The sequence below is a fragment of the Alternaria alternata genome (assembly GCF_001642055.1).
Source record: "Alternaria alternata strain SRC1lrK2f unplaced genomic scaffold CC77scaffold_9, whole genome shotgun sequence".
Lineage (NCBI taxonomy): Eukaryota > Fungi > Ascomycota > Dothideomycetes > Pleosporales > Pleosporaceae > Alternaria > Alternaria alternata.
This window is the reverse complement of record NW_017306198.1, coordinates 330,122-353,130: the sequence shown is the minus strand read 5'-3', so window position 1 is coordinate 353,130 and position 23,009 is coordinate 330,122. Positions and strand designations below refer to the sequence as shown.

The window sequence follows — 23,009 nt, the reverse complement described above, 5'->3', positions numbered from 1 at the left end:
AAAATTCCACGATAATAGCTTTTGTGGGTGGCTCAATAACCTCATCTTTTTGATCGTCCGATCTTGGTGGGGTGGCTCGTTACGCGACCTGGCTCGTCACGCGGCCATTTAGTGTACCACCACAAGCTAGACATCCAGCCCTATCATTCTGCAACTCCGAACATGTCGCGACAATTCCATAACCATGAGCTGCATCTCACTATTGTTTCCAATCGCGAGCAAGACAGGAGGAGCTGACAACGACTTTTCAGGGCAGGAATCAACAATATGTTGGTGTTTTATCCAAGGTACAAGCCATTTGATCTATATGAGTTGACAGCGAGGCTACCATTCCTTTTCTTGTGTCATTAACCGGGCCTCCCCCATGAACCATCTCCATACCACGCGGCCGTCCTCGTGGCACTCGATCTTCAGACCGGTCTCGAAGTTCCCGTCGCATGCGCTACGTTTCGAGTGTCGCCATAAACTTTCGCTTCTCCTACGAAACAAGCGCACGTTTGGAGAACCCGCATCAAGTGGACACGATCTCCCAAACGAATGGACTGGTGCACTTCATGGTCTCAAAAAAGCCACACATCCTCATGGTGCAGGGATCGTGATCACCTTGTTTGGTAGCAAAAGGTTATGGCGGACATTCCCCCGACCAACCATCGCCCCAAGTTGTTGTCCATGCCGAAACGTTCACCAGCTTCAACACGTTTTTGGATCAGGGATCTCGTACTTTTTGTATGGAACCATTGTTAGCCGGCTGGGGTCTGGCGCCCGCATTACCACCGCTTCAACATCGTCGCATGCTGTGAATGTTCGTCGCCTCTATGGAAATTCCCCCTTGCTATGGCTGCACCGAGCAGACCATATGAAATCCGACCGGTGCTGGTACGCCGTGATGTTCCAAGGATGGCAGCTGCGTTCATCGTAGCTGAGGATCGTGATGAAAAGGTTAGGGATACGAACAAGCGCAGAGGCGCGACAAGACTTCAACAATCGGATGCGATCATGAACGGAACGTGGGAAGGACAGCCGCCCAAATCACCACCACAACCGACAACTCTACCCACCGAGACGGAGAAAATACTGTCATCGCGGACCGAACAGTTCTCATCTCTAGCCATGCCGACGCCTGTCGGTACAGAAGAAACGATCCTCCAAGCTATATCTATACCCTCGATATCAACGGATGCTACCTTGACTGCTCTGCCTGAGCTGGTAGCGTCTGCCGTCAGACCCACCCTCACCGCCCAAGCCGATGTCAATATCAATGGAACAAGTACCATACGAGCGGCTTCGACTACGGTGCCAGCATTTCTTGTAGACTCTGGCGCGAAGATAAATGAGGAAGCGCTTCCAGGCATGAATCAAGAGGACCCATTGTTAGTGACGGTTCCCGGAATGAATCAAGGTACGTCCAGGTCGGATTATATACGTGTGAGACAAACACTGATTTCCTATCTTCCTTTCTACAGAGGATCCTCTCTTGGTGACCGCACCCGCAGTAACGCCGACCGCAGCTCCTGAAAGTTCGTTAGCGACCCCTTCGACTTCTGCGATGACAGTAGAGAAGCCTATGCCAGGGAAGAAGCAACCGAAACCTACAGCAGATGCTGCAGTAGCCTCATTGACAATCCTGAGTGATTCTGCTTCGACTATCGCACAGACTTCGTCAACCACGAGCGCAACCATCTCGAGTACCATCGATGTCTCTACGGTTTCTTTCTCTTTACCGCCCACATTGACTATCTCTACTTCGTCGTCCACAGAATCTTCGACAACGACAAGCTCCTCAACGCTGCCTCCTGTTCTTACTTTTGTCACGATTACAAGAACTGCACAAGGCAAAGAAGATGCTCAAACAACTACACAAACCGTGCCCGCTCCACTAGCTGTCACTGCACCACAATCGGCATCCTCATCGCTTTCGGCATCCTCTTTAGTAGTTGGATCGGCTACACCTTCGAGCCTGGCTACAGCCGTCAGTGTCGAGCCGCAGAGCGGCTTGACACCTCTAGCAAGATCTTTATTCATCCTTTTCGGCGTTCTTGGTAGGTAGATGTCCACATTTCATCAGAGTGAGACTAACATTAACAAAGGATTTATTGCCATCCTTATTGCTTTGGGTGTAGTCTGGGTAATGAGATCGAACAGAAGACGTGCGCAAGCAGCTCGACAACAAGCCGCTCAGAACCCCGCCCAGGAGACTGAAGAATACGATGGCTACGGCAACACGATACACATTTCTTCCAACAACTCCATCAAGACTTTCCTCACTGAGAGCGAGAAGGCCATTGTAAACCGTGCCGCTACGCCAGACGGTGACACAGACGTAAGTTTACTTGGTTCCATGAACAACCATCGCGATATTAATGGACTCCTACAGGCAAGCGCGAAGTCGTCCCACCACCTCACCGACGCCATCAACTCCTTTATAACTAAATCACGTCGCCTGACTTACAAAATATCGCCTTAAACAAATCGCTCTACACGCTGTACTCGGGGTGGAATCAACACATGCTTGAACTTGTCGCCAGCACAACCTAGTACTGTAATCGGTTGCGGGACTTGTAATCTACTGTAAATAGCATGATAGACTGTATATAAAATGGTTGTTGCCTTTCCAAATGTTCGTTATCAGTGCGGTGTGCATAATGAACATGTAACGTGCGCAGTTAGAGGTACACTCAAATTTCAGATGGTGAATGTCAACCCCCAAATAGAAGAGACATACCAGGCCTTGCTAGACGTCGGCTGAAAGGCTGTGGAATATTCTAGTCTGAATGCAGCCACGCAGCATTGTAGCACGATGAGGCTGATAAGCTATAACTCGATGCGCAAGCAAAGAGCTCTGTTGATAAGTAGCAAACCAAGCCTTACCTATACAATAGAGAACGTGAGACTTTCACAACTGGACGTTCTTTCACGAAGATAATCTTTCTCGGCTTTATCTCTGTATCGTCTCACTCCAGATAAAGCCACCAACACGCTTCCACTTTTGTTTCCAAGGTTATCACGCCACACTTACATCGGCCTCTTACCTGATGTTGCCAAGCCACTGACACCCCAAACCTCACACCATTTTCACGCTTTGTTTAGCCCGTTCATATGCTAGTCTGCGGCGTAGCGGCGTAGTCTGCAAGGCTAGTGCCAGAAGTGCTTACCAGCGTCGTTAGTGGCTGTTAGTGCTAGGTTCGACGGACCCCACGTTAATTGCTGTATGAGGCAGTTTTGGAGTATAGCTTGGAAGGACAGTGGAGTAGTGTGAGCAATGGCCCTTCTTGCTTCTTGTATGTAAGCCTGCAATGATTGGACGTAATAAACTTACAAGCTTTGACCGAGGCAGCCTTGCCATCACCATGACAGCCAAGCATGTGTTGAGGCTCCAGACTTTTTGCTGAAATTCGTACAGTCTATATTCTATTCGACGAAATAATCTGAAGTATGCACATATAAAGACCCTAATCATATTAACCACGGGTCCAATACTGAAAGAATACATGCCATAAACAATACAACATGTGCACTCGACCCCGGTACAAATATGCAGCACAATACTTCAGCGCCTAGTCAATGATCTCATCTCCAGTCTTATCCACTCTAACGATAGCATTACCCTTGCACTGCGTGTATGTCAAGTCATCTTCGGAGTGAGGAGTGCACTTGATTTCGATCAGCTTGGCACCATATACAGTGACCTCGGTGCCATTGAGCGTCACGGTCTGCTCAAGCGCAAACGCTGTGAATAAAGTCAGTCTCACGTGTTGGAGAGGCGGTAAAGGGTAGCTTACAGTATGATCCGGCAACACCGACGTCGCCGTCCAAGGTGTAGTTGAAACTGGCAGGAGCGCATCCAGTATCTGCTGGAGCCGCACCGGGCCTTTTGATAGTCTGGCAGTCAGCGGCGACGGGCTCACCACTTGCAGTGTTGGCGTCTATATATAAAACATCGACGTGGGTGGAACGGTAGCCGTACTCAAAGTTGTTGTCCTCAATAGCGATATTCCAGCCGCCGTAGTTGGAGGGAGTAGCTGCGAGTACGGCGGGTGCAATGGCAAGGGCGAGAGAAAGGATAGAGGCGTACATCCTGATGTTCGAGTTTGAGGACTTTCGATGTTTGTGGTGGGATGAGAGTCAGTTCAGCTGAGATTTAGAATTCGATGATGATCTTGGAGACGGGCAAGACAACTACACAAGTTCATGGCCATTTCCATACTGTCAGTGCTGAGTCCAACATGGTAAAGAACGGCGCAACCTCGGCCATCAGAATGGTACCCATCGGCGTTCCTGACGGTGTGGAGAAGGTTTAGATTGCCTTAAAAACCACGAAAGAATTCGTATTCGACATTGCGGTCAATGAACAAGACGTCCTATGCAGCCTGCGTATCCAGTTTTCCCAACTTCGTGATCGACGAATGCCACGCTAGGTGTAGCCCTAGAGCGGAGCTTGTCAGGTACAAGCATATCATCCATAAGGGAAGGCGTTGGCAATGAAACGTTGGCGGTACTCTAGTGCGAAAACTGGGAAGGGGTAACCCGTCGGCGGTAGCTTGATATATCGACATGGCTCCAGTGCGCGATCCAATGGAACTTAGGTACATGCACGATACTGCACCGCCTGGGAATCTGCTCGTGTTGAACACATCGGGCAAGGAGTTCATGTGAACATGCGTAACGTCAGTATGTTGTAACCAATGGCAACCGGCCCTCTTTTGTTTTTGGAGGGGTTCGATTTTGTACGCGTGTAGTCCTATACAACCAGGTAAGATCTTCACTCTGCTAGCCTCCGTACAACCCTTGGCTGAAGCGGTCATGTTCAACTCGACATGGCTGTACAATTTCTTTTATTTTCTCTTCCTTTGTAATGGCTGTCCACAAGTAGGACCCCAAGAAGGACGTTTTTCGTCTGGTTTCCACTAACTCGTCGTGTCTTGGCCTGACTTAGCTGCGCATGATGGTTGCAGGCTACTACGTCGTGGCAGCCTTGTAAACATGGAGGTAGACAATCTCTTCACCGATTTCTACATCTCCCGGTAACGGAAATTCGATTTGGGTTTTCTTTATGAATCCTGCATCTTCCATGAGTTCGAAGAAGACTTCCTCGCTCGAATGACGCATCTTCATTGCGATAGCAACAACGATTTCTGGGCTTGCTTTGACCAGTCGTGTCAGAGTATTCACCAATGCTGGGCTGTAGATGGACGTTAGATCAACCTTGTTCCTTGATTTTATCAAACATATGGGATGACGTAAGAGAAAGCCATACCTGCTATCTGGATTGTATGTGCAATCAGCCGCGACTACAAGATCAAGCTGTTCTGAGGTAGACTGCAAAATATCAGGCAGATCTGCATCCCAGTCCAGCTCCATGAAATCTAGTGACGCGCCTGGTGCTTCGATAGCATAGTGTATATTACGCTCTACAATCTCTCTGGCCTCTTGAAGGTCGGTTAGGAGGACTTTGGAGTTCGAGATGGTTTGAGCGATTGCGATACCAACCATTCCGCAGCCAGTACCCAATTCGAGGACATTCAAGCGTGGTTTGGATACAGACGGTAGCAATGCTTTAGCTAGATCGGAGTTTGGGGTTGTCAGTGCTGTTATTTGACACGAGAGCGTGATACCAGCGTCCCTGTACGTCCAAGTCAGTGCCTACGGTTCGACACGTCACAAACTGAAAATATATACCATAGATGTCTTGCGATGCTCTCTCCTGTCTCCTCCCAGATAGTAGTAATTGGTCCATCTAGAAGCTTGAACCGCCTTTCCACTAACTTTGGAGCATCTACATCAGACGTGAATGGCGGACTCCAGGCAGACACGACACCTCGAGCGTCAGAGTCGGATATGGTTGCAAGCTCATCGTGTATTCGTTTCGGCTCCCCGCCCACTCTTACTCGCAAATGGGACCAGGATGCCCGAGACTTGGGTAGGGGAAATGTGATGGGCAGACTCCGCATGCCGGCCGTCCACTGCACGGTCGACCATAGTAGCACATCTTCTTGCGAATCTGCAGTCGCCAACAGCTCTGCTGCTAGCCGGATGTCGTAAGGAAGAAAAGAATCTCCAAGATCCGATGTGATGGTAATGAGGCAGCTGACTTGCTTTCTCGCCGTGGTTTTGTCAGTGACAACCCGGGGACTTTTGAGGAAGCGGATGTATCGCATGGTGCATGGTAGAGTTTGTCGGAAAAGTGTGCCGAAAGCAGCAAGACTGTGGGGGTGAAAGGCTGGATGTGGGGTGCTGCAACGCTGGGACGCAGGGCTGGGGATTCTGAAGGCTAGAATGCCCAACCGAGCCGCATCTCATCTACCACGTCGTCATACCTCAACTTGTCCCGAAAGGTTATGTGTTTGTTTCTGTGTTGAAGCCAATGCGCTGTCGCATCGCAGCATCTTGCTGCTACCCGCAATAACCCACGAAACCTCACTGAGCAAGAGCCGTCGCTGTCGTCATCGCCATCATGTACCGTCGCAGCGACCCCAGGTGGAATCGCACGCTCCACCAGATTACGGAGAATCTCGAGCACGCAAACGAATCGGCGCAGGAGAACATCTACGGCTTCACCCAGCGCTACGTCAACCCATGCTTCTCGTCCATCACCCAATGCGTCAATGCGTGTACGGCGCCATGCTTCCCAGCGCACAACGACCGCCGGCGCAATCGCGGACGATCACGCGGCCGGGCAGAAGTCAGCTTCGACTTCTACGACGACTGGGAGGACGACGAGAACGACGGTCTTTTGGGCTGGGGCACTGACAACCTCGACCGCTTTCTCGGCGGCGCGGCCAACTATGGCGCGACGACGCAGCCTGGCCGACAGAGCGGCATGACTTATGGACAGCGAAATCGCGATCCGAGATACAATACGCCGCGGCGCAAAAGCATGACGCTGCCGCGAGACGGCGCCCAGGACCCGACTCTCATCCCAAGTTCTTCTTACTTTGGCTTCCTGGGACGACTGCCTTGGAAGATTGGGGGTCGGGGACTGCGATACAAGCCATCAGCGGCAGACCTCACAGAGCACCCGGGCGCAATGCGAAGGAGTCTGGAAGAGGAACAGCCGCTGATCGACGACAGTGATGAGGATGCTCTCGAGGGGCCCGAGAACAAGGGACATCGCAGGCAGAGAAGCAACACGCAAACATCGGGACACACGACCGACTCGCTGAGTTCTAGAGGCGACATCTTCCCCAGCGAAGACGAGCTTGAAGACGCGGTACCGCTCGACGACGAGTTCACCATCGCGCTCGAGCGACGTACCACAGGCCAGTGGAACGAAGATAGCACCAGCAACAACAAGGCACGCTCAAGTAAGAGCAAGCGGCCCTCTGCATCACGCGTATCCACCCGAACTGTCTCTTCGCGCAACACAAGCAACTCAGATAAACCACCATTGACCCAGCGCTCCGCCTCCGAAACCATCGAAGAAGTCCCCACTCTCGACCAACTACAAAAAGAAGAGGAACGCCTGCGTCTAGAGGAAGAAATGGAAGTCCACCGCAAGCGTCAAGAAGCCCAACAGCTCGCCGTCAAGCGTGGCCTAGCCCCCGACCAAAAAGCCCTCTCTACCAAATCCAGTACGCCTCGCTCCTTGTCGCCAGCTCATGCAATGGCGACTGTGAACTCGACTGTATCGCCGCTTGTACGCACGCCCGCTGGCGAAACTGCGCCTGCGGCTGACCAGAGCGACTCGATGCCATTTCCCAATTTCGTAGATAGCCAGACAATGCCGGATAGTAGTGGGTTTTATGTCGATGAGAGTGACTATTCGAGCAAGGCTGTCACACCGAATCGACCCTTGTCTATCAAGGAAGAGGTGAGGGAAGATAGGAGAGGAGAAGATGATGGAGAGGCATTTGTTCCTGCTCGATTACCGAATTTTGGGTCTGAGTAAGTGAGTACGAAGCTAGACAGACACTACACATCCAGGAGAGACTAGTTTACGACGCATGCCATGGAGATATGAAGAGACGTAGCGGAAAGCATCTATTGTAATTAATGACCTGAGCGATTTCAATTCATCTTGTTTCAAATGTTGTTACTATTTAGCTACAAGCCCATGTTGCCAAATGTAATCTGCTTCTTCGTCAATCCCTGGTATATTTCGTCTAGTACGCCTCTCTTTCGCTTCTTGTCTACCTCCTTCTCTTCCCGTTCGAGTTCCTCTTCATCGTCTAATTCGGCATCTTCTTCTGTTCTTGGCTTCCATGTCGCAATACTGCCATCAGCATGGGCAGAGTACATCTCCACGTGGTGTGGTCGCCAGGCCAGACTTGTGATTCTGTCCTTGACGTTGCGCTGTCCCTTTGCTGCTGCTGCTCCAGACGCGTTGGATGAAGTGTTCGTCTGAGGCTGCTGTGAGCGGCGTAGTCGACGGATCAGCTTACCGTCAAAGAGCTCATAGGTAAGGATCTCGTGCTCGTTAGGATAGAACATGAGATCAGCACCGGGCTGGAGGTTTTGCACTGGCGCAAGAACGGGAATGCGAGGCGCAAGACCAGAGTTTTTGACCATGGGGCCAAAGTTTGCTAGGGTATTGGCACCAGTATCCGTGTCCCAGACGCGTACTCGCGCATCGTGCCCGCAAGATACTAGGTGCTTGCCATCCTCGGTCCATACGAGCCCATTCACAGCGTCTCTGTGCGCCTGTGCGTTGGTCGAGTTGCGAGTAAAGGACGTAGATTTCCCAAGTACCCCGACTGAATCTTCGAGGTCCAGTACACCCAATTCACCTACACTGCGGCGTACATCCCAGAAGCGTATGCTGCCATCTGTAGCTCCACTGACAAGAATATGTTCGCGCACAGGGCTCCATGCTGTAGAGAGGATCGCGCCAGAGTGGCCTGCAAGACTGTGTGTCGTGGCGCCTGAGCGAAGATCGACGAGACGCACATTCGGATGTTGCGTCGCGCATGCGACGAGGAGATGCGAGGCGATGGGCGAGAGCGAGATGTTATACACGACGGAATCGAGGTTGAAAGACGCAGACGGCGCAAGCGTTTCGCTGGAGTAGAGCTTGACGGTGTGGTCGTACGATGATGTAAGGAATGCCAGAGAATCAAAGGGGTAGAACTGTATCTGCGTGATGCCTAACTTGTGCTCTTCACTCGTCTTGTTCACCGCCGTGAGGGGGAGATAGGTGTCTCCTGCCTCGGTTGCCGCAGTCTGCGCCTCGAGATCCCATACTGCAATCGAGCTGTCTGCGCCTCCAGAGAGCAGGTATCGCCCCTCAAACTTGTCGATGGTCAAAGCATTCACCCCGGATATATGCGCCGGTATGCGCTCGTGCGGATCATCGAGGGCCGGTAGATGCTGGCTGAAGACTACGGTAGGAGACGGTTGCAGCGCGTATGTGAGACGTGAGGCATAGCCGCGCTTGAGGACGTGGTTGGGAATGAAGCCGTACGCACGGTCGAGCTCGTGTTGAGTGCTCATATGCGACTACATGCTTTGTGTGCTTTGGGGCGACAGAAGAAGGAGAGGGTGCGCAGAGGATTATGACGTTGTAGCCCAGGCATCCGCAACGCGACAGGGATCATTGGTAGCAAGACATTCACCAACAACGTTCAAGCCTTGCAGTCAAGCAAGCCGCTTACCTGAACCCTCCCTTGTGTTTCAACACAACGACGATACAGCGCTATATCGAAGTCATCTCAAATGGCCACTGATAATGAAGAGCCTCGTCGCCAAAAAGTAAAGAAGAGACCACGAAAACGACGCGCTACTGTTTACGATGCCGTCCATCGTAAGAGACGCATTTGTTAACAATCAAAATGCATAACCTAACAATCTTCAAGGCAAAGTCGCTCGAACCGGTCTAATAGCCCACATCCGTGATCCAAAGGCATCCAGGAAACCACTGCGCCCGGATGAGGTTCTCTTCAAGCGAAAGAATGCTCCTATGCGATACGAGGAAGACGATTACTACCCTGCACACTCCAAGTTGCCTGCAAACCAAAAACTTCCCAGTGGCGACCTCGCAGATGTATTGGGGACCTACGTATCAACACTATGGGCCAGGACTAAGGGGCCCCGCATGATGCAAAGAACTTGGAGAGGTATGGACGAATCTGCGCTTATCGCTCTAAGTATCCTGATGGAAGAGACTGCTCGAGGCGCGCTAGGTGAGACGGGCGATCTAGCTTTTACTGAGGCAGCCGAGGAAGACGAAGAGCAGGTTCTTGCTCGTCAGAAGCAGTGGACTCAGGGTACTGGTGGTAAGAAAGAAGGAGCTATCGTTAGAGCCAAGAAGAAAGCCCAGGCTAGTAAAGAGAAGCAGCGCGCGAAGGAAAGGGCACGCCTAGAAACGTGGACTTCGTCTGACGAGGAGTCACATGACGACTTGGCAGAGGAAGAGCTGGAGTGAACATTACGACGTTAACGGGAGATGGACTTGCATACCTCAGAAGAGGGTGCTGTTGAACGCGACGAATGATCAGAAGCCCCGTCTCTGCCTGCGGTGAGAGTATCGAGAGATTTTTGGAAGAAAGAGGCAAAAACACGGCGTTTGATGACGAAGACAATATCTCAGCAAGCCAACAACAGTGCAAGATGTATCTTCTGAACCCCCAAGATACATTTAGGCTCGTGTTCTCAGCCCGAATATGCGAATCTATAGACAAAACCGAAGTTAGGGAGCCACAGAGTCTCAGGATGCTGCAAAAGTGGCGTTGCGATCAAAGGTCTAGTTGATTGCGGTCGTGCCTACCTTCTTCGACGGCTGGCACCTTGGCGTGCCTTTCTCAAGGAAGGCATCCGCCATGAAGAGCTATTGAAGACTTTTGAGAAACTAACATCTACACGCGCTCCATCACAGTCATCAATTCTCGTGTATCCTTTGTGTTTCACATGGTTCGCAAGAGCATCTGTCGTTTCTAAGCGGATATGGTCAGTTCAGACATAGGAGCGGCTGAAGCACTCACTAACCCTGGCAGGCCCCGAAAACCCAACCCAACCCGCAGAAAGCGGCCTCCATTCTTGCCTGGTTTCACAAAACGGCACAGGCCCACAGCATCAAAGATCTCGAGAAGACACTGCCGCAAGTTTCCTCTATCAACGGCATGCAAGTTAAGGACTACCTCCAAGCACTCTCAGATGACAATAAAATCCGTGTTGAGAAGATTGGTAGCGGTAACTGGTACTGGAGCTTTCCAGCCGATGAGAAGAAAGCCAAAGAAATAGCTCTCAAGAAAGCCCAAGAGGAGTTCGACAAGGCCAACGCTGCAGTAAACGAGCTTCAGGCGAGGGTGGACGATGCAGGTGCGGCTCGCGCCGAGGATGAGGATATGCTCATGGAGACAGGTAGATACTACCGTATCTTTATCGCATTCGCACTCACCACTCATAGGTGGTGATCGGAAGACACTGATTTCGAAGCATGCCGAACTCACAAAGGACCTCGAGAAACTCAGGATCGAGCTATCTGCGTACAGCGATCAAGATCCGGTCGAGTTGGAGAAGAAGGCTACCGAAACTGAACGTGCTCATCTTGACGCAGAGAAGTTTACTGATCAAATTCTCGTCATGCAAGGCTGGATCAATCAACAGTACTTTGGTGGTAGTGGAGGGCCGGAATTCAAGGAGATGCTGAAGTCATTCTACTACGACGAGTACGACGAGGAGGAGGGAGGCCTACGTGAGCTGTGAAATGTGACGAGTTAGGCATCGGGGAATTTCATGACGCATGTGTCGAAGTCTCCACTAGGAGATCGTCTACTGTACAATAAGATGCAGCAATAAGGGCGTAATCACTATCGTGTAGAGATGTTACAGCGAAATCATTTCGACTCATCGCCGGGTATGCCATAATAATGCGCCACTTCGGAGTATTTATAAGTGCTTGAGTCATGTTTCAGCAGGGACCACTTCCATTCGCTTGTGAACATCGTCATCGCAAGTAGCTTTTGCCAACCCACCACCAAACGCCTATTGTAGAACGAGGCCTCGCTGGCCTGCCTATAACTCGCCTCTCGTCACTCCCCAAAAAGACTTCGACACTCTCCATACCACCAATTCCCTGTACACATCCCTGGAACCAGACCCTATACCCCGCGATGGCCTCGACTGGTGCCCAAGAAAACGCACAAGTGCCTGCAAGCCCACAGCGGAGAGGAGGCAGAGGCCGTGGACGTAGCAGAGGTGGAAACGTCGGGGCAGAAGATGGCCACGATAGCTTTGGGGGGAGGGGACGTGGACGGGGCGGCTTTCAGAGCCGTGGACGAGGTCGCGGCAACAGAGATGGCGCGGGCGGTCGTGGTGGACATGCGCCAGAAAAGGGCAAGGCGCCTGCGATAGAGGCAGAAGAGAATGGACAGGCTCCGCCTGCTCTCGCGAAGCCGAACCTACAGCAATCGGACAACGAAGACGACGACGCCGAAGTCTGCTTCATTTGCGCCTCGCCCGTTCAGCACACAGCCGTTGCTCCTTGCAACCACCGGACATGTCACATCTGCTCTATCCGAATGCGCGCCCTGTACAAGACGAAAGCTTGTGCGCACTGCCGAACAGAATCAGACCACGTTATCCTCACAGACGACGCAGAGAAGAACTACGAGGACTTCTCAACCGCCGAGTTCTTCCGATCCGATGACACTTTAGGCATACATTTTGAGAATTCTGGCGTTTTCGAAGACGCGCGATTGTTGCTACAGTACAATTGCCCTGACAGCGAGTGCGACGTCGCCTGCCTAGGCTGGCCAGACTTGCATCGCCATGTCAAGACGGCGCACGGGAAAATGATGTGGTATGTACTTCATAGTCTCAGTGTTGCTGCATTCGCTAACATTTCCGAAGTGACCTGTGTACACGAAACAAGAAAGTCTTCACGCACGAGCACGAGCTATTCACGCAGGCCGATTTGCGAAAGCACCAGAAGTTTGGCGACGATAACCCTGGAGCAATAGATCAGAGTGGCTTCAAGGGACATCCGGAATGTGGCTTCTGTAGACAGCGCTTCTATGGCGACGATGAGCTTTACACTCATTGCAGAGACAAGCACGAGCGCTGCCACATTTGCGATCGCCGAGAAGGGGGGAGCAGAAAACAGCAATATTTTGTCAACTACGACTCCCTTGAGGTGCATTTCCGGAAGGACCACTTTCTTTGTCCTGACCGGGAATGCTTAGAGAAGAAATTCGTCGTGTTTGATTCTGAAATGGATCTCAAGGCGCATCAGCTGGAAGTGCATCCCAACGGTCTTTCCAAGGACGCGTTGCGAGATGCTCGCAGAGTTGACATGTCTGGCTTCCAAATCAGAGCGCCGCACGACCAAGGTCAGGGTAACAACAGGCGAGATGAGCGTAGACGCGAGGGCGGCAGAGGTCGTGGACGTGGACGAGATCCGAACGCAGAGCCGGTGCCTGCGTCGTCTGCGCAACCTTTGAGCAGAGCAGAGCTCGCCTACCAGAGGCAGAGGGAGGCTCAGAATACTCATTCAGTCACTGGAAGAACCTTCGGTGGCCAACTATCTGCACCAACTCCGGGCGAGGCGTTCGCTGCCAGGCCTCCCCCAAGCGCCTCAGAACCTCCCACTGTAACAGCCTCGCGCCCGGCGCCAGCGGCTGCAGGCAATATCACGAATGGTGTCGCTCAGTTGAGTGTGAACGAACAACCAGTCAACCCAGTCCCACAAACACCTCAGGAGCAGGCTCGACTATTGCGCCACAACGCAGTTACGGAACGAGCCACAAACATGCTTCGAGGTAGCGCGATCAAGCTGCAGGAGTTTAGAGCTGCAGTTTCAGCCTATCGGAACTCTAACGTGTCGGCAGCGCAACTGATCGAGGGATTCTTTGCACTATTTGACGCCAACTCGAAGGAGATAGGAAAGCTGATCAAGGAATTGGCAGATATCTTTGAAATTCCAGCAAAGCGGGAAGGTCTCTTGAAAGCGTGGAACGACTGGAAGGCTATTAACGAAGATTACCCTTCACTGCCGGGCTCCGCGACAGAACAAGCGTTGAACGGCGGATCAACTGTGCGGGGAGGCTCTCGTGTACTGAAGTTAAAGAGCTCAACAGCTAAATCATCCCGGTCTACAGCCAACCAGCAAGCCAGCTGGTCGAACGCATCGTCGAGCAATCCTTTCCCAGCTCTACCAGCGCCAGCAGGTCGCGTCGGTGCGAAACCTGGACAGACGCCTTGGGCTTCTTCGTCTGCCGCAACGAGCGCACGTCCTTCGCCCATGCCATCTCGAGTTGCGTCGTCAACAAATGTAAACAAGAAGCCCGTTGGAGCGGACGCCTTCCCTGCTCTCCCAGCAGCCGCAAAACCCACCAGTACACTCTTCAGTCCAGGATATACTGGCCGCGCTCTAACGCGCGATAACAGCGGTCGCAATACACCAGTGAGCAATCCTTGGGCCGGCCCATCTGGGGCAAACAGCGGAACATCAACGCCAGCTCTGGAGGATGTCGGTGCGGCAGGGAAGAAGAAGGGTAACAAGGGCAAAAAGCAAACACTCTTCCAATGGGGTTAAGCAACCATCATGTGCATTCTAAGATATAAGCAAGCATAGACACGACACGGAAGCACAAGGGTAGTGCTGGTCTTGCGATTCTGAGCTTTACTTCTAGGTTTGCCAAGCTGTTTATACAGAAATGAATGATTCATAGACTGACGGGTTCTGGTCTCATGGCCGCCTGTGCCAACGAAAAAGGCAAAAATGTTGTTGGGTGGAGGCACACAGCATGTACTGCATCACGCGCACTCTTTCTTCCAAAGGCACGCTTATCATAGGCCAAACCTCATACCCAAGGCATGGTGTGAAGATATACACTACCTTGTTTTTGATAGTTTGTTACTGTACGAAACAGCGTATTACCTTAGAGTATGATACAGCAGAAATGCAACTGGTGAACCCGCCGAAAGTTATTGCGCAATTGTTGCAGAGTTGCGTTGTCACCACACTTCAGTCATAACACTTCTGAGCATAGATCCTTTCATTTAGGTCGTTGCAGGATATAGAAGTTGTAAGTGGCTTGTTTGGTTTGAGTCCTCGCAACACTAGCGGGAAGTGGATGGTAGCGAAGGTATAGCATTTCGTACCCTCACAAGCTATTACGATCATTCTGCCCGCTAAAGTACAGTCCCGACATTCGGTGTGAAGAAGAGCCAGTAGTAGTCTCAATCACATGTGCTGACACGTGTTCGAGTGTGGAGACGAACAACAGCCTGTCAAATATTTAAAATGTTATCTCGAGCACCCAAATAGGATCTCGCGAGTTAAATGGCGCCGGGAACTGGCGTCGATCATGGTGGAGACCCTTGACTGTGATCCTGTGGTATCTGCGCCCCAACCCGCGATGACTTGATCGAAAACCTCTCAAACAGAACTCTTGGTGGGTTGGTTACATGATGAAACTGATTTGCTGGCGGCTTGTGAAGCGGTAATGTGCCCATAGGTAACCATGGTAGAAGTGATGTGTCTATAGCGTTGGCCGGTAGCGCAGTCCGCAGTCGCCTAAATCTTGAAGAGTATAAAGCTTGGGGAGGCCCCCCCGTCTTGTATCCTTATTCCCAACATTCTACCCCAAGCCACATCAATACCGCCAACAACATGGCTTACAACTACACCAAGATGAATACCGGACGCCCGGAGCCAATCCAGCAACAGCAGCCGCCTCCTCAACCAGGCAAGAAGTACGAGCTGTCTGTTGAACAGCAACCGATCCGAGCTCGAATGTGTGGCTTCGGTGACAAGGATCGAAGGCCGATAACTCCCCCGCCCTGCATCCGGTTAGTTGTCATAGACAACCAGACAGGAAGAGAAGTCGACTTTCAGGATATCGACAGCACATATTTCGTCCTCATGGTGGATCTCTTCGATGCGGCGGGAGTTGATCCCGTTAACCTTGTCCGGCATAGTTCTGCAGCGCCGACAGTTAGCATCTCCAGCAGCACAACCACTTCATATCCTCCTCCTCCGGAACGAACACACCAAATGGTGACTACATCAACTCCCTACGACTTCAGACCATACGGCAGCAATCCTTCGTCAATGGGATACTGCTATCCACAGCAATACCAAATGTATGGCCCACCTCAGGCCGCCATGATCCCCGCTACGCCCATTGGCTCAAACCACACGCGCAACCTTATTGGCATGAATGCAGTCAACGCCTGCCGCCTCAACGACCTGGCAGGCAAGCCTGGCTTTTGGTTCGTGCTACAGGATCTCAGCGTGCGCACCGAGGGCACCTTCCGGCTGAAGCTCAGCCTCTTCGATATTGGCGCCGGAGACGGCACAAACGGCACTGTCCACCTAAACGGACCCAGCAAAGGTAAAGGCCCGTGTCTTGCCACCAACTACACCGATCCCTTTACTGTCTACTCAGCCAAGAAGTTTCCCGGTGTGATTGAAAGCACCAAACTCAGCAAATGCTTTGCGCAACAGGGCATCAAGATCCCCATCCGCAAAGATGGTGGGCCCAAAGTGCCCAATCAGTCCGAGTTCGACGAGTAGTGATTTTCTGGTCATTAGTCAGCAAGGCTTTGTTTGTGTCTATGGCAGGGTATAGACAAGGGCATGTCACGGCATGGAGTTTTGGGAATTTTAGGGGTTGGGGGAGTTTTGGGAGAGTTTTGTCCCGGTGTTTCCGGCGTTTTCAATGTCAATACCTAGTCAATAGTTTTCAATACGTGTATCAACAAGAAACTTTCAAAAGCACACGTCTTCACTGCTGCCTTTTTCTTTTTACTAATAGTGCGTCCTGAGCGTATACGTCGTATGCAACATTCCCACTGTGACAGACTAGTACAACCATCATTGCCCCTACAGGATACTTTTCAGTGGTAGTTGACATTTAAGTTCATCCGAAGAATCTCGTTCCGTCATTAGCCTTTGCAATCATGCTTTGTAAAGATGAGTAACCACATGGGTGTTATTTTAGCAATTAGAATTTCTTGTGTCGATGTCTTCATTGTTAAGTATTATATGGACTAGCTATCGTCGCCATCCTAAAACAGCAGCTTTATGTTCGGGTTGGTTGAAGAACCCCTATATGATGTTGTTTACGTCGCGATGTCGATTAAATGTAAAGACAAGTATAGTCTAGTAAGAGCCGTAAGAGATGAAGCTTATTACTGAGAGTAATTGCTTTTGTGTGATTGTCTAATGCGATGCGAATTCCGTCATCCCCTAGTAGATGAGATCCTCTGCATCACATGATGCGGCTGGTAGTGACACTTGGTGTCGGTGCCCTACTGAGAGGCTGCAGTAGCGATGACTGTGCGTTTCATGGACAATCCAAAAGGACGTAGTGTGCTCTGACGTGACTGTGCTGGAGCCGGACTCGCGCAGATGGCGGAAAGTGGAGCAGAGGATGTGCCTCAGACTGGCCGTACGTGTACTGCCGTCGTTGATAATTTAGCGACTGAGCTTGGCAATACCCTGTAGGTCATGCATCAGGTTTGCTGCCGTATTGGGGGACCATCTCTTATTGCGGCATCTAATGCCTAATTCGTAAGGTCCGGAACGGACGATATTCTCACGTGGTGAGCTTGCGCAGACGGAGCACTTATGAGGTCAGCCGAGCCTATCCAACAAGTTTGAGCTTGTCAGGTATGATCTGTCGCTTCACCCAATATTATGTTTATCCATCTCTTCATCGATCCAGCTCCCACGTTTTACCCTGACTCGCCTTCTCCACTTGTCTTGGTCTTCCTGCTGCCCTCGAGTTTCCCATCCAGTCTCCTCATTCATTGGCTCCGCATGCGTGACATTCGGACTGATGCGTCTGGGATCCACGAAGTCGGGGTATTGCTGGCTACCAAAGTCGTGCGTGAGCAGGCTGCTGTTGAGCCTTGCTGATGTGCCTACACTCGCTGTACCACTACCACTCTGTGTCTTTTCCAGCGCCAGAGTATTCCGGCGTTCGAAACTGTTTCCGCGCGCATAGTTGTTGTTGTTCATGCTCTGATCGGATTCGGCTCTGACGCGCACGAGTTGAACCAGTTTGCCGAGGACAGCGAATTCGAGTTTGAGTTTAATCGAGTATACAACGCCTTTGAGAGTGGTTTCGATGAGGTACAGGTTGGCAAACTCGACGCTGAGTAGAGCGATGTCCATGGCGATGATCAGTACATTGATAGTGAGGAGCTGGTACATTGTCTTTCGGACGTTGGTATTCTTAAGGTGCCCCATCCCAGCACTGTCATCGAAACTTCGCACGTCGTCTTGAACCTGTTCTGAGAGCCTCAGCAGTCGTACCGTCTCTTTTATGTATACTATCGACAAAATAGTCTCTTGCACGAAGAAACCGACCATCTGTATCTTTTCCATTATCGAGTATCCGCGGACGAAGCGACTGAGCGTGGTGTCGGAGAATGAGTTCGCGTTCGAGCCGAAGGTCAGGACGGTCGTGATTGAATGCAGGAGTATGCCATTGATAATGATCATCCAAAGAGTCCAGCGAAGGACGCGACGCGAATTCGTAACGAGGTGGAGACGCGACCACAGGACCACCGATTGCCCTGGAAGCTTGTTAGCAGCCACATACCAGAGTCCTCGAGAGTTGAGCAAACTCACCAGTGATCATAGGCCACCACCCAAGCGTAAGTAGGACGACGGCGACATATCCAGCGTCTCTTGAGGGATCCAATACCCTGAAGAACTTGATGATGAAGCCGAGAGCGTATGGTATGATGCCGAAAGCGCTGATGACCAGCGACCAGAAATACAGGCCATGGTAACGCTGGAAAGTGACGAATGCGAGGATAATGAGTTCGATGGCGTTATAAAGGGAGAGGCCGAGGAGAAAGGCAATGATAATCTTAAGGACTAGAGAGTCGCCCGTGTAGCCTACACAACTGTCAGTACCGAACGATCAAGCTTTGGGGACAAGACTGCGACGCTTACCTCCAGTGATTCCAGCGCCGGCAGACTCGAGGGTACCCAGCGCCGGTGTTGACTCCGCTGCAAAAACAGACGACGTCACGCTAGAAACAAGGCTGGCAGACAGCGACGCCATTTGCGAAGCTTTTGTCCCAAACTCAATGCGCAGCTCCTCCGCAGTACGACGAACCAGGCACGAAGCGTGTTTGCGACTCCATCAGTCAAGAGGAGATTCGCCTGGTAGCGCACAACATGGCGACAGATTTGACAGGAGAAACGGGCCGGTAGGGAGCGACATCGAGTACGGGCCTGTTTTCATCGAGGCGGGGATTTTCCGTGTACGAGCGTCAACGGTGCGCGTGCACTAATAGACCACGCGCGGCTTTTCAAAGCACACCAACCGGTTATGGTGCCAAAGTGACGCTGCCACCTCCACTTGCTAGCCTTTCCAGGATTGAGCAGCACAGCAGTCCGGGGTAGATCGGCGCTACTGAGTCGTGCATTAGGCCGTCGATTGACAAGTTTTGCTTTGCCGGGACGCTCACCATGTTCTCGGAAAGTTGAGGCGACTTTACATTATTACTCAGCTAATGAGGCTGCAACAGGGTCAGTCTTGGAACCGACACATTGCAGCTGCCTTGCCATCTACGGACTCTACAGCTCACTACGTGATATTCTTTTGAGCGACCTCACCCCTCTTCTTGCCCTTCTGTTGTGCTGCCTCGTGCTTTCTCAGGTCCTCAGGCACCTTACTGATCTGACTCTTCATGAGAATCTGCTTGAGATCGTAAAGTACATCCGCATCTTCGTTGCCCCAGAACGTGATAGCAACACCAGGTTTGTCCGAGTCCGCACCCAAACGTCCAGTACGACCGATACGATGGGTGTAGCTTTCGATGTTACCAGGCATGTTGAAGTTCACCACCAATTGAACGCCTTGAATGTCGATACCACGACCAAGCAAATCAGTGGCAACAAGCACGCTAGTTTGTCCATTCTTGAGGGACGCAAGAGCAGCCTCACGCTGTTCTTGGGTTTTTCCACCGTGAATCGTGGCGGATGAGAAGCCCATGTGTTTGATCTCGCGAGCGATGGCATCGCAGTTTCGTTTGATATTGACGAACACAATAATTGGTGCTGAGAACTCGCCAGACGTAAGAATCTCCTGGAGACGCTTCTTCCTCTTCTCTTCTCCCTGGACGAATTCGACGCGCTGCTCAACGGTGTCAGTAGCCTCGCCTTGGTTGCCGACTGTAACGATAGCTGGGCGACGTGTGTACTTCTTCGCAATCCTTTCGACAGCTGGCGGCATAGTAGCTGTGTACATCATGGTTTGGCGGTATGTTCCCTTTCTCATCGCATTGGGGTCTTCGGCCTCGTCGGTGTCTGGTTTCTCGTTGTTGACGGGTAGCGCATCGAGGATCTTGTTGACCGGCTCTTCGAAACCCATGTCAATCATCCTATCAGCCTCATCCATGATAACGTAAGTACACTGACTGAGAACGAGAACTCGGCGCTCAATACAGTCTACTAGACGACCAGGCGTGGCAATGATGATCTCGGCTCCGTCCCGCATTTGGAACGACTGTTCTTCGATGGAGTGACCACCGACAAGAACAGCAGTCCTGAAACCTAGTGGCGACGCAAACTTGCGAGTCTCTATTTCGATTTGCTGGGCCAATTCACGCGTCGGTGCGAGGATGAGGGCGTACGGGCCATCATGACGGGTCATGGCGTCAAGGGGGGGTAGTTGTGAGATGTATGCGAGTAGTGGCAGGACGAAGGAGGCAGTTTTACCCGAACCTGTTGCAGCAACTCCGATCAGATCGCGACACTGTAGAGCAATAGGTATGGCCGCGCGTTGGATGGGCGAGGGCTCGGTGTAGCCAACCTGGTGTACGATACGCATAAGCTTGTCTGGAAGTCCTGATTCGTCCCAGCTACGCATAGGATTCGGGATTCCGCCTCCTTTGGTAGCGATGCTGAAGTCCTCCTTGAAGATGCGCCAGTCGCGTTCCCGCATGTTCTCCAGTCTCTTCTCGCTCCAGTGCTTGTCTAGTTGTGCGCGGCCACTCTTATCCTTCCGCCGCCGCTCCATCTCAAGAAGTGCCTCAGCCCGTTCTTTGCCGTGTTCTGGATCTCGCTCCATGATTGCCTCAGCCATTTTCCTTGTGGTTGCGTCTGTAACTTCGTCGGAGAAGCCACCAAGTCTGCCACGTCCAAAGAAGCTTGCTTCAGCTTTCTGTTGGTAGATTGGGTTATAGTCGTGGCTGGTATCCTCTTCTTCGTTCCATTCAAAGTTAAACTTCTTTTCTGTCGTTCGCTTGCGCTTCTTCTTGGCTGAAAACGTTGACTGATTTTGCTCTGCGCCCATGTATCGTTGTCTTATCAGAGCCTCAGCGTCCTCGGCTGGACGCTTGTTGCCCTTCTTATCCGGTGGTGGTGGGGGTGCCATGTCTCCGTTTCTGCGATCGTTTCGCATCGATGATGGTCCAGTCGGCGCATCGCGCATCGAACGAGGCCCTGTAGGTACGGACGAGGACGAGCCATTGTGACCATTGTAACTGGCGTGACCATTCGTGCGGTTGTGCTCTTGCGAGTGTCTCCAAACATCGCTGTCTCCGTTCGAAGCCTCTCGCCTCTTTTGCGCTTCCTCCACTTCTTTCTTCCGCTTCTCAAGCGCAATGCGCTCCCTCTCCGCTTTTGGTATGAATTTGGGCTTCGCGGCAGCCGCTTCTTTATCGCGCTTGGCCTTTAATATGTCGTCGATACTCGGGGGCTGCTTGCGAGCAGCTGGGGGCGGAACGGCGGCGGTCATCTTGGTTTTGCGGAGGTCACGGTTTGTAGAGTTGCGGAGGAGGATTCACGCGAACTATAGATCGCATGCACGCTAAGGCAACACCAGGTCACGTGCGTGATCACTATCGATAGTAAGCTGGCCCCGCTACATGGATCGGTTTGCCATACACTGCTTCAGATAATAGCGTCACATGTGTTATGTAGATGCTCATGTCCAGCCACCCAGTGTCGTCTATAGTTGCCTGGGGCTTTCCAGCTTGTCCTCGGATTTGTCATGACGGGCTCCAAGAACGTGTATGGACTTGGAGATGCCTTCATTCAGGAGCTAATTCTAGCTGTCTGCGGTCCAGATGGCGTACCTAGAGCGATATCGCGTACATATCACAGCATGGTGTGATCTTGCCTCCTATTCTCGTCACAGCCATAAGGCAGATCTCCGGCACCCCATATTCATCGTAGCTCGTAAACATGATCATATGCCACCTCGTACCATACACCACCTCAGTCCTGCCTGCCCTTGAGTAACCGCTTGGTAACCTTGTCCTTCTCGATGATGTAAACGTGTGCGCCCCAACCTGAAAGTGCGTCTCGGTCGACGGCGTTGAGCAACGCCTGTGAGATTGTCTCGAAGAGGTCCTCGGGGCCCTACCATGAATGTTAGCTTGGTTCAATCTAAACATTGATACAACCCACCAGATCCGGCTCCCACAGTCCTTCACATGTACCGAACAGTTGATCGCTTGCGGTTCCGCTAACAATGAAGTCCTTCGCAAAGTCGATGCAACCAATGCTGTCGAATCCGCAAATGAAAGGCTTTCCACTCGTCTGGTTTATACCGGCAATAACCGGGCTAATGAAGTAGGGTCCAAAGCGCTTCTCGTACAGACTTGAGCTTACGAGGTTCGCCATGGTCTGAGGACTGATGTTGCGCTCTTCGCGGAGACGGTACATGTTGACCTTGTAGCGGAAAAGGTCTGATACGGTGGATACATCGGTGGCGAGTCCTGTAAGACCTAGGAAGACGTCGCCGTACTGGAAGATCTTGGGGAAGTTGTTGGACACGGTGAGGGCTTGCATGCCGAGACGCAAGTCGCATGCTATGGCTACGCAGTCCTTGCCCACCATGGCCACACAGGCACCGCCGTCTGTTCAAATAGTCAGAAGAGTATGCGTGGAGGTTTCCGTGGAAGCGTACTTATGGAGAATGGTGACGACTGGTGCGGTTAGCTATGGACTGCATGTTGACAGCGGGATTACTTACCATGGCTGTGTATTTGATGTGTTTTCCGCCTTGGTCTGTGACTTGTAGCAGAGAGGGGGAAACGACTCTCTGACGTGTGTTGAAAGCTGTGGTGTTGGTTGTGGTTGTGATGTACTCAGATAGGTA

At 51.7% G+C, this 23,009-nt stretch overlaps 12 protein-coding genes across 12 annotated transcripts; 6 read left to right on the top strand and 6 right to left on the bottom strand.

The window, feature by feature from the left end:
• Positions 1 to 717: 717 nt before the first annotated feature.
• Positions 718 to 2,812, top strand: CC77DRAFT_850320 (hypothetical protein). The gene is made up of 3 exons (XM_018533422.1): positions 718 to 1,399; positions 1,464 to 2,039; positions 2,088 to 2,812. Exons 1-3 carry the CDS (start codon positions 835 to 837, stop codon positions 2,462 to 2,464), a joined length of 1,518 nt encoding a protein of 505 aa, XP_018386500.1. The 5' UTR covers positions 718 to 834; the 3' UTR covers positions 2,465 to 2,812.
• A 742-nt stretch (positions 2,813 to 3,554) lies between these two features.
• CC77DRAFT_1008282 (hypothetical protein) lies at positions 3,555 to 4,074 on the bottom strand (the record flags this gene model as incomplete). The annotated part of the gene is made up of 2 exons (XM_018523528.1): positions 3,555 to 3,727; positions 3,780 to 4,074. The coding sequence occupies 2 exons, from the start codon at positions 4,072 to 4,074 to the stop codon at positions 3,555 to 3,557; spliced, it is 468 nt and encodes a 155-aa protein (XP_018386499.1).
• An 882-nt stretch (positions 4,075 to 4,956) lies between these two features.
• CC77DRAFT_1030704 (hypothetical protein) lies at positions 4,957 to 6,155 on the bottom strand (the record flags this gene model as incomplete). The annotated part of the gene is made up of 3 exons (XM_018526605.1): positions 4,957 to 5,179; positions 5,255 to 5,620; positions 5,677 to 6,155. 3 exons carry the CDS (start codon positions 6,153 to 6,155, stop codon positions 4,957 to 4,959), a joined length of 1,068 nt encoding a protein of 355 aa, XP_018386498.1.
• Positions 6,156 to 6,275: 120 nt separating this feature from the next.
• Positions 6,276 to 7,963, top strand: CC77DRAFT_849512 (hypothetical protein). The gene has a single exon (XM_018533418.1). It carries the CDS (start codon positions 6,452 to 6,454, stop codon positions 7,883 to 7,885), a length of 1,434 nt encoding a protein of 477 aa, XP_018386497.1. The 5' UTR covers positions 6,276 to 6,451; the 3' UTR covers positions 7,886 to 7,963.
• CC77DRAFT_1019873 (WD40 repeat-like protein) lies at positions 7,961 to 9,510 on the bottom strand. The gene has a single exon (XM_018524933.1). It carries the CDS (start codon positions 9,424 to 9,426, stop codon positions 8,041 to 8,043), a length of 1,386 nt encoding a protein of 461 aa, XP_018386496.1. The 5' UTR covers positions 9,427 to 9,510; the 3' UTR covers positions 7,961 to 8,040.
• Positions 9,511 to 9,690: 180 nt separating this feature from the next.
• On the top strand, positions 9,691 to 10,174 carry CC77DRAFT_913737 (hypothetical protein; the record flags this gene model as incomplete). Its single annotated transcript, XM_018533655.1, has 2 exons — positions 9,691 to 9,736; positions 9,789 to 10,174. Coding segments are annotated over 2 exons (432 nt in total), but the record flags the coding sequence as incomplete, so codon positions are not given.
• A 701-nt stretch (positions 10,175 to 10,875) lies between these two features.
• On the top strand, positions 10,876 to 11,637 carry CC77DRAFT_1008277 (meiotic nuclear division protein 1; the record flags this gene model as incomplete). Its single annotated transcript, XM_018523527.1, has 3 exons — positions 10,876 to 10,878; positions 10,926 to 11,292; positions 11,339 to 11,637. The coding sequence occupies 3 exons, from the start codon at positions 10,876 to 10,878 to the stop codon at positions 11,635 to 11,637; spliced, it is 669 nt and encodes a 222-aa protein (XP_018386494.1).
• A 218-nt stretch (positions 11,638 to 11,855) lies between these two features.
• On the top strand, positions 11,856 to 14,573 carry CC77DRAFT_849463 (hypothetical protein). Its single transcript, XM_018533417.1, has 2 exons — positions 11,856 to 12,733; positions 12,784 to 14,573. The coding sequence occupies exons 1-2, from the start codon at positions 12,045 to 12,047 to the stop codon at positions 14,465 to 14,467; spliced, it is 2,373 nt and encodes a 790-aa protein (XP_018386493.1). The 5' UTR covers positions 11,856 to 12,044; the 3' UTR covers positions 14,468 to 14,573.
• Positions 14,574 to 15,508: 935 nt separating this feature from the next.
• On the top strand, positions 15,509 to 16,453 carry CC77DRAFT_934545 (hypothetical protein; the record flags this gene model as incomplete). The annotated part of the gene is made up of 2 exons (XM_018534388.1): positions 15,509 to 15,826; positions 16,010 to 16,453. Coding segments are annotated over 2 exons (762 nt in total), but the record flags the coding sequence as incomplete, so codon positions are not given.
• Positions 16,454 to 17,566: 1,113 nt separating this feature from the next.
• On the bottom strand, positions 17,567 to 18,959 carry CC77DRAFT_1008274 (hypothetical protein; the record flags this gene model as incomplete). Its single annotated transcript, XM_018523526.1, has 3 exons — positions 17,567 to 18,462; positions 18,518 to 18,790; positions 18,848 to 18,959. 3 exons carry the CDS (start codon positions 18,957 to 18,959, stop codon positions 17,567 to 17,569), a joined length of 1,281 nt encoding a protein of 426 aa, XP_018386491.1.
• Positions 18,960 to 19,339: 380 nt separating this feature from the next.
• CC77DRAFT_849452 (pre-mRNA-splicing ATP-dependent RNA helicase PRP28) lies at positions 19,340 to 21,761 on the bottom strand. Its single transcript, XM_018533416.1, has one exon. The coding sequence runs from the start codon at positions 21,639 to 21,641 to the stop codon at positions 19,488 to 19,490; it is 2,154 nt and encodes a 717-aa protein (XP_018386490.1). The 5' UTR covers positions 21,642 to 21,761; the 3' UTR covers positions 19,340 to 19,487.
• Positions 21,762 to 21,791: 30 nt separating this feature from the next.
• On the bottom strand, positions 21,792 to 22,960 carry CC77DRAFT_1019869 (proteasome subunit beta type-3). The gene is made up of 4 exons (XM_018524932.1): positions 22,884 to 22,960; positions 22,818 to 22,836; positions 22,316 to 22,767; positions 21,792 to 22,267 (listed from the first exon to the last, which is right to left on the bottom strand). The coding sequence occupies exons 1-4, from the start codon at positions 22,884 to 22,886 to the stop codon at positions 22,124 to 22,126; spliced, it is 618 nt and encodes a 205-aa protein (XP_018386489.1). The 5' UTR covers positions 22,887 to 22,960; the 3' UTR covers positions 21,792 to 22,123.
• Positions 22,961 to 23,009: the final 49 nt, after the last annotated feature.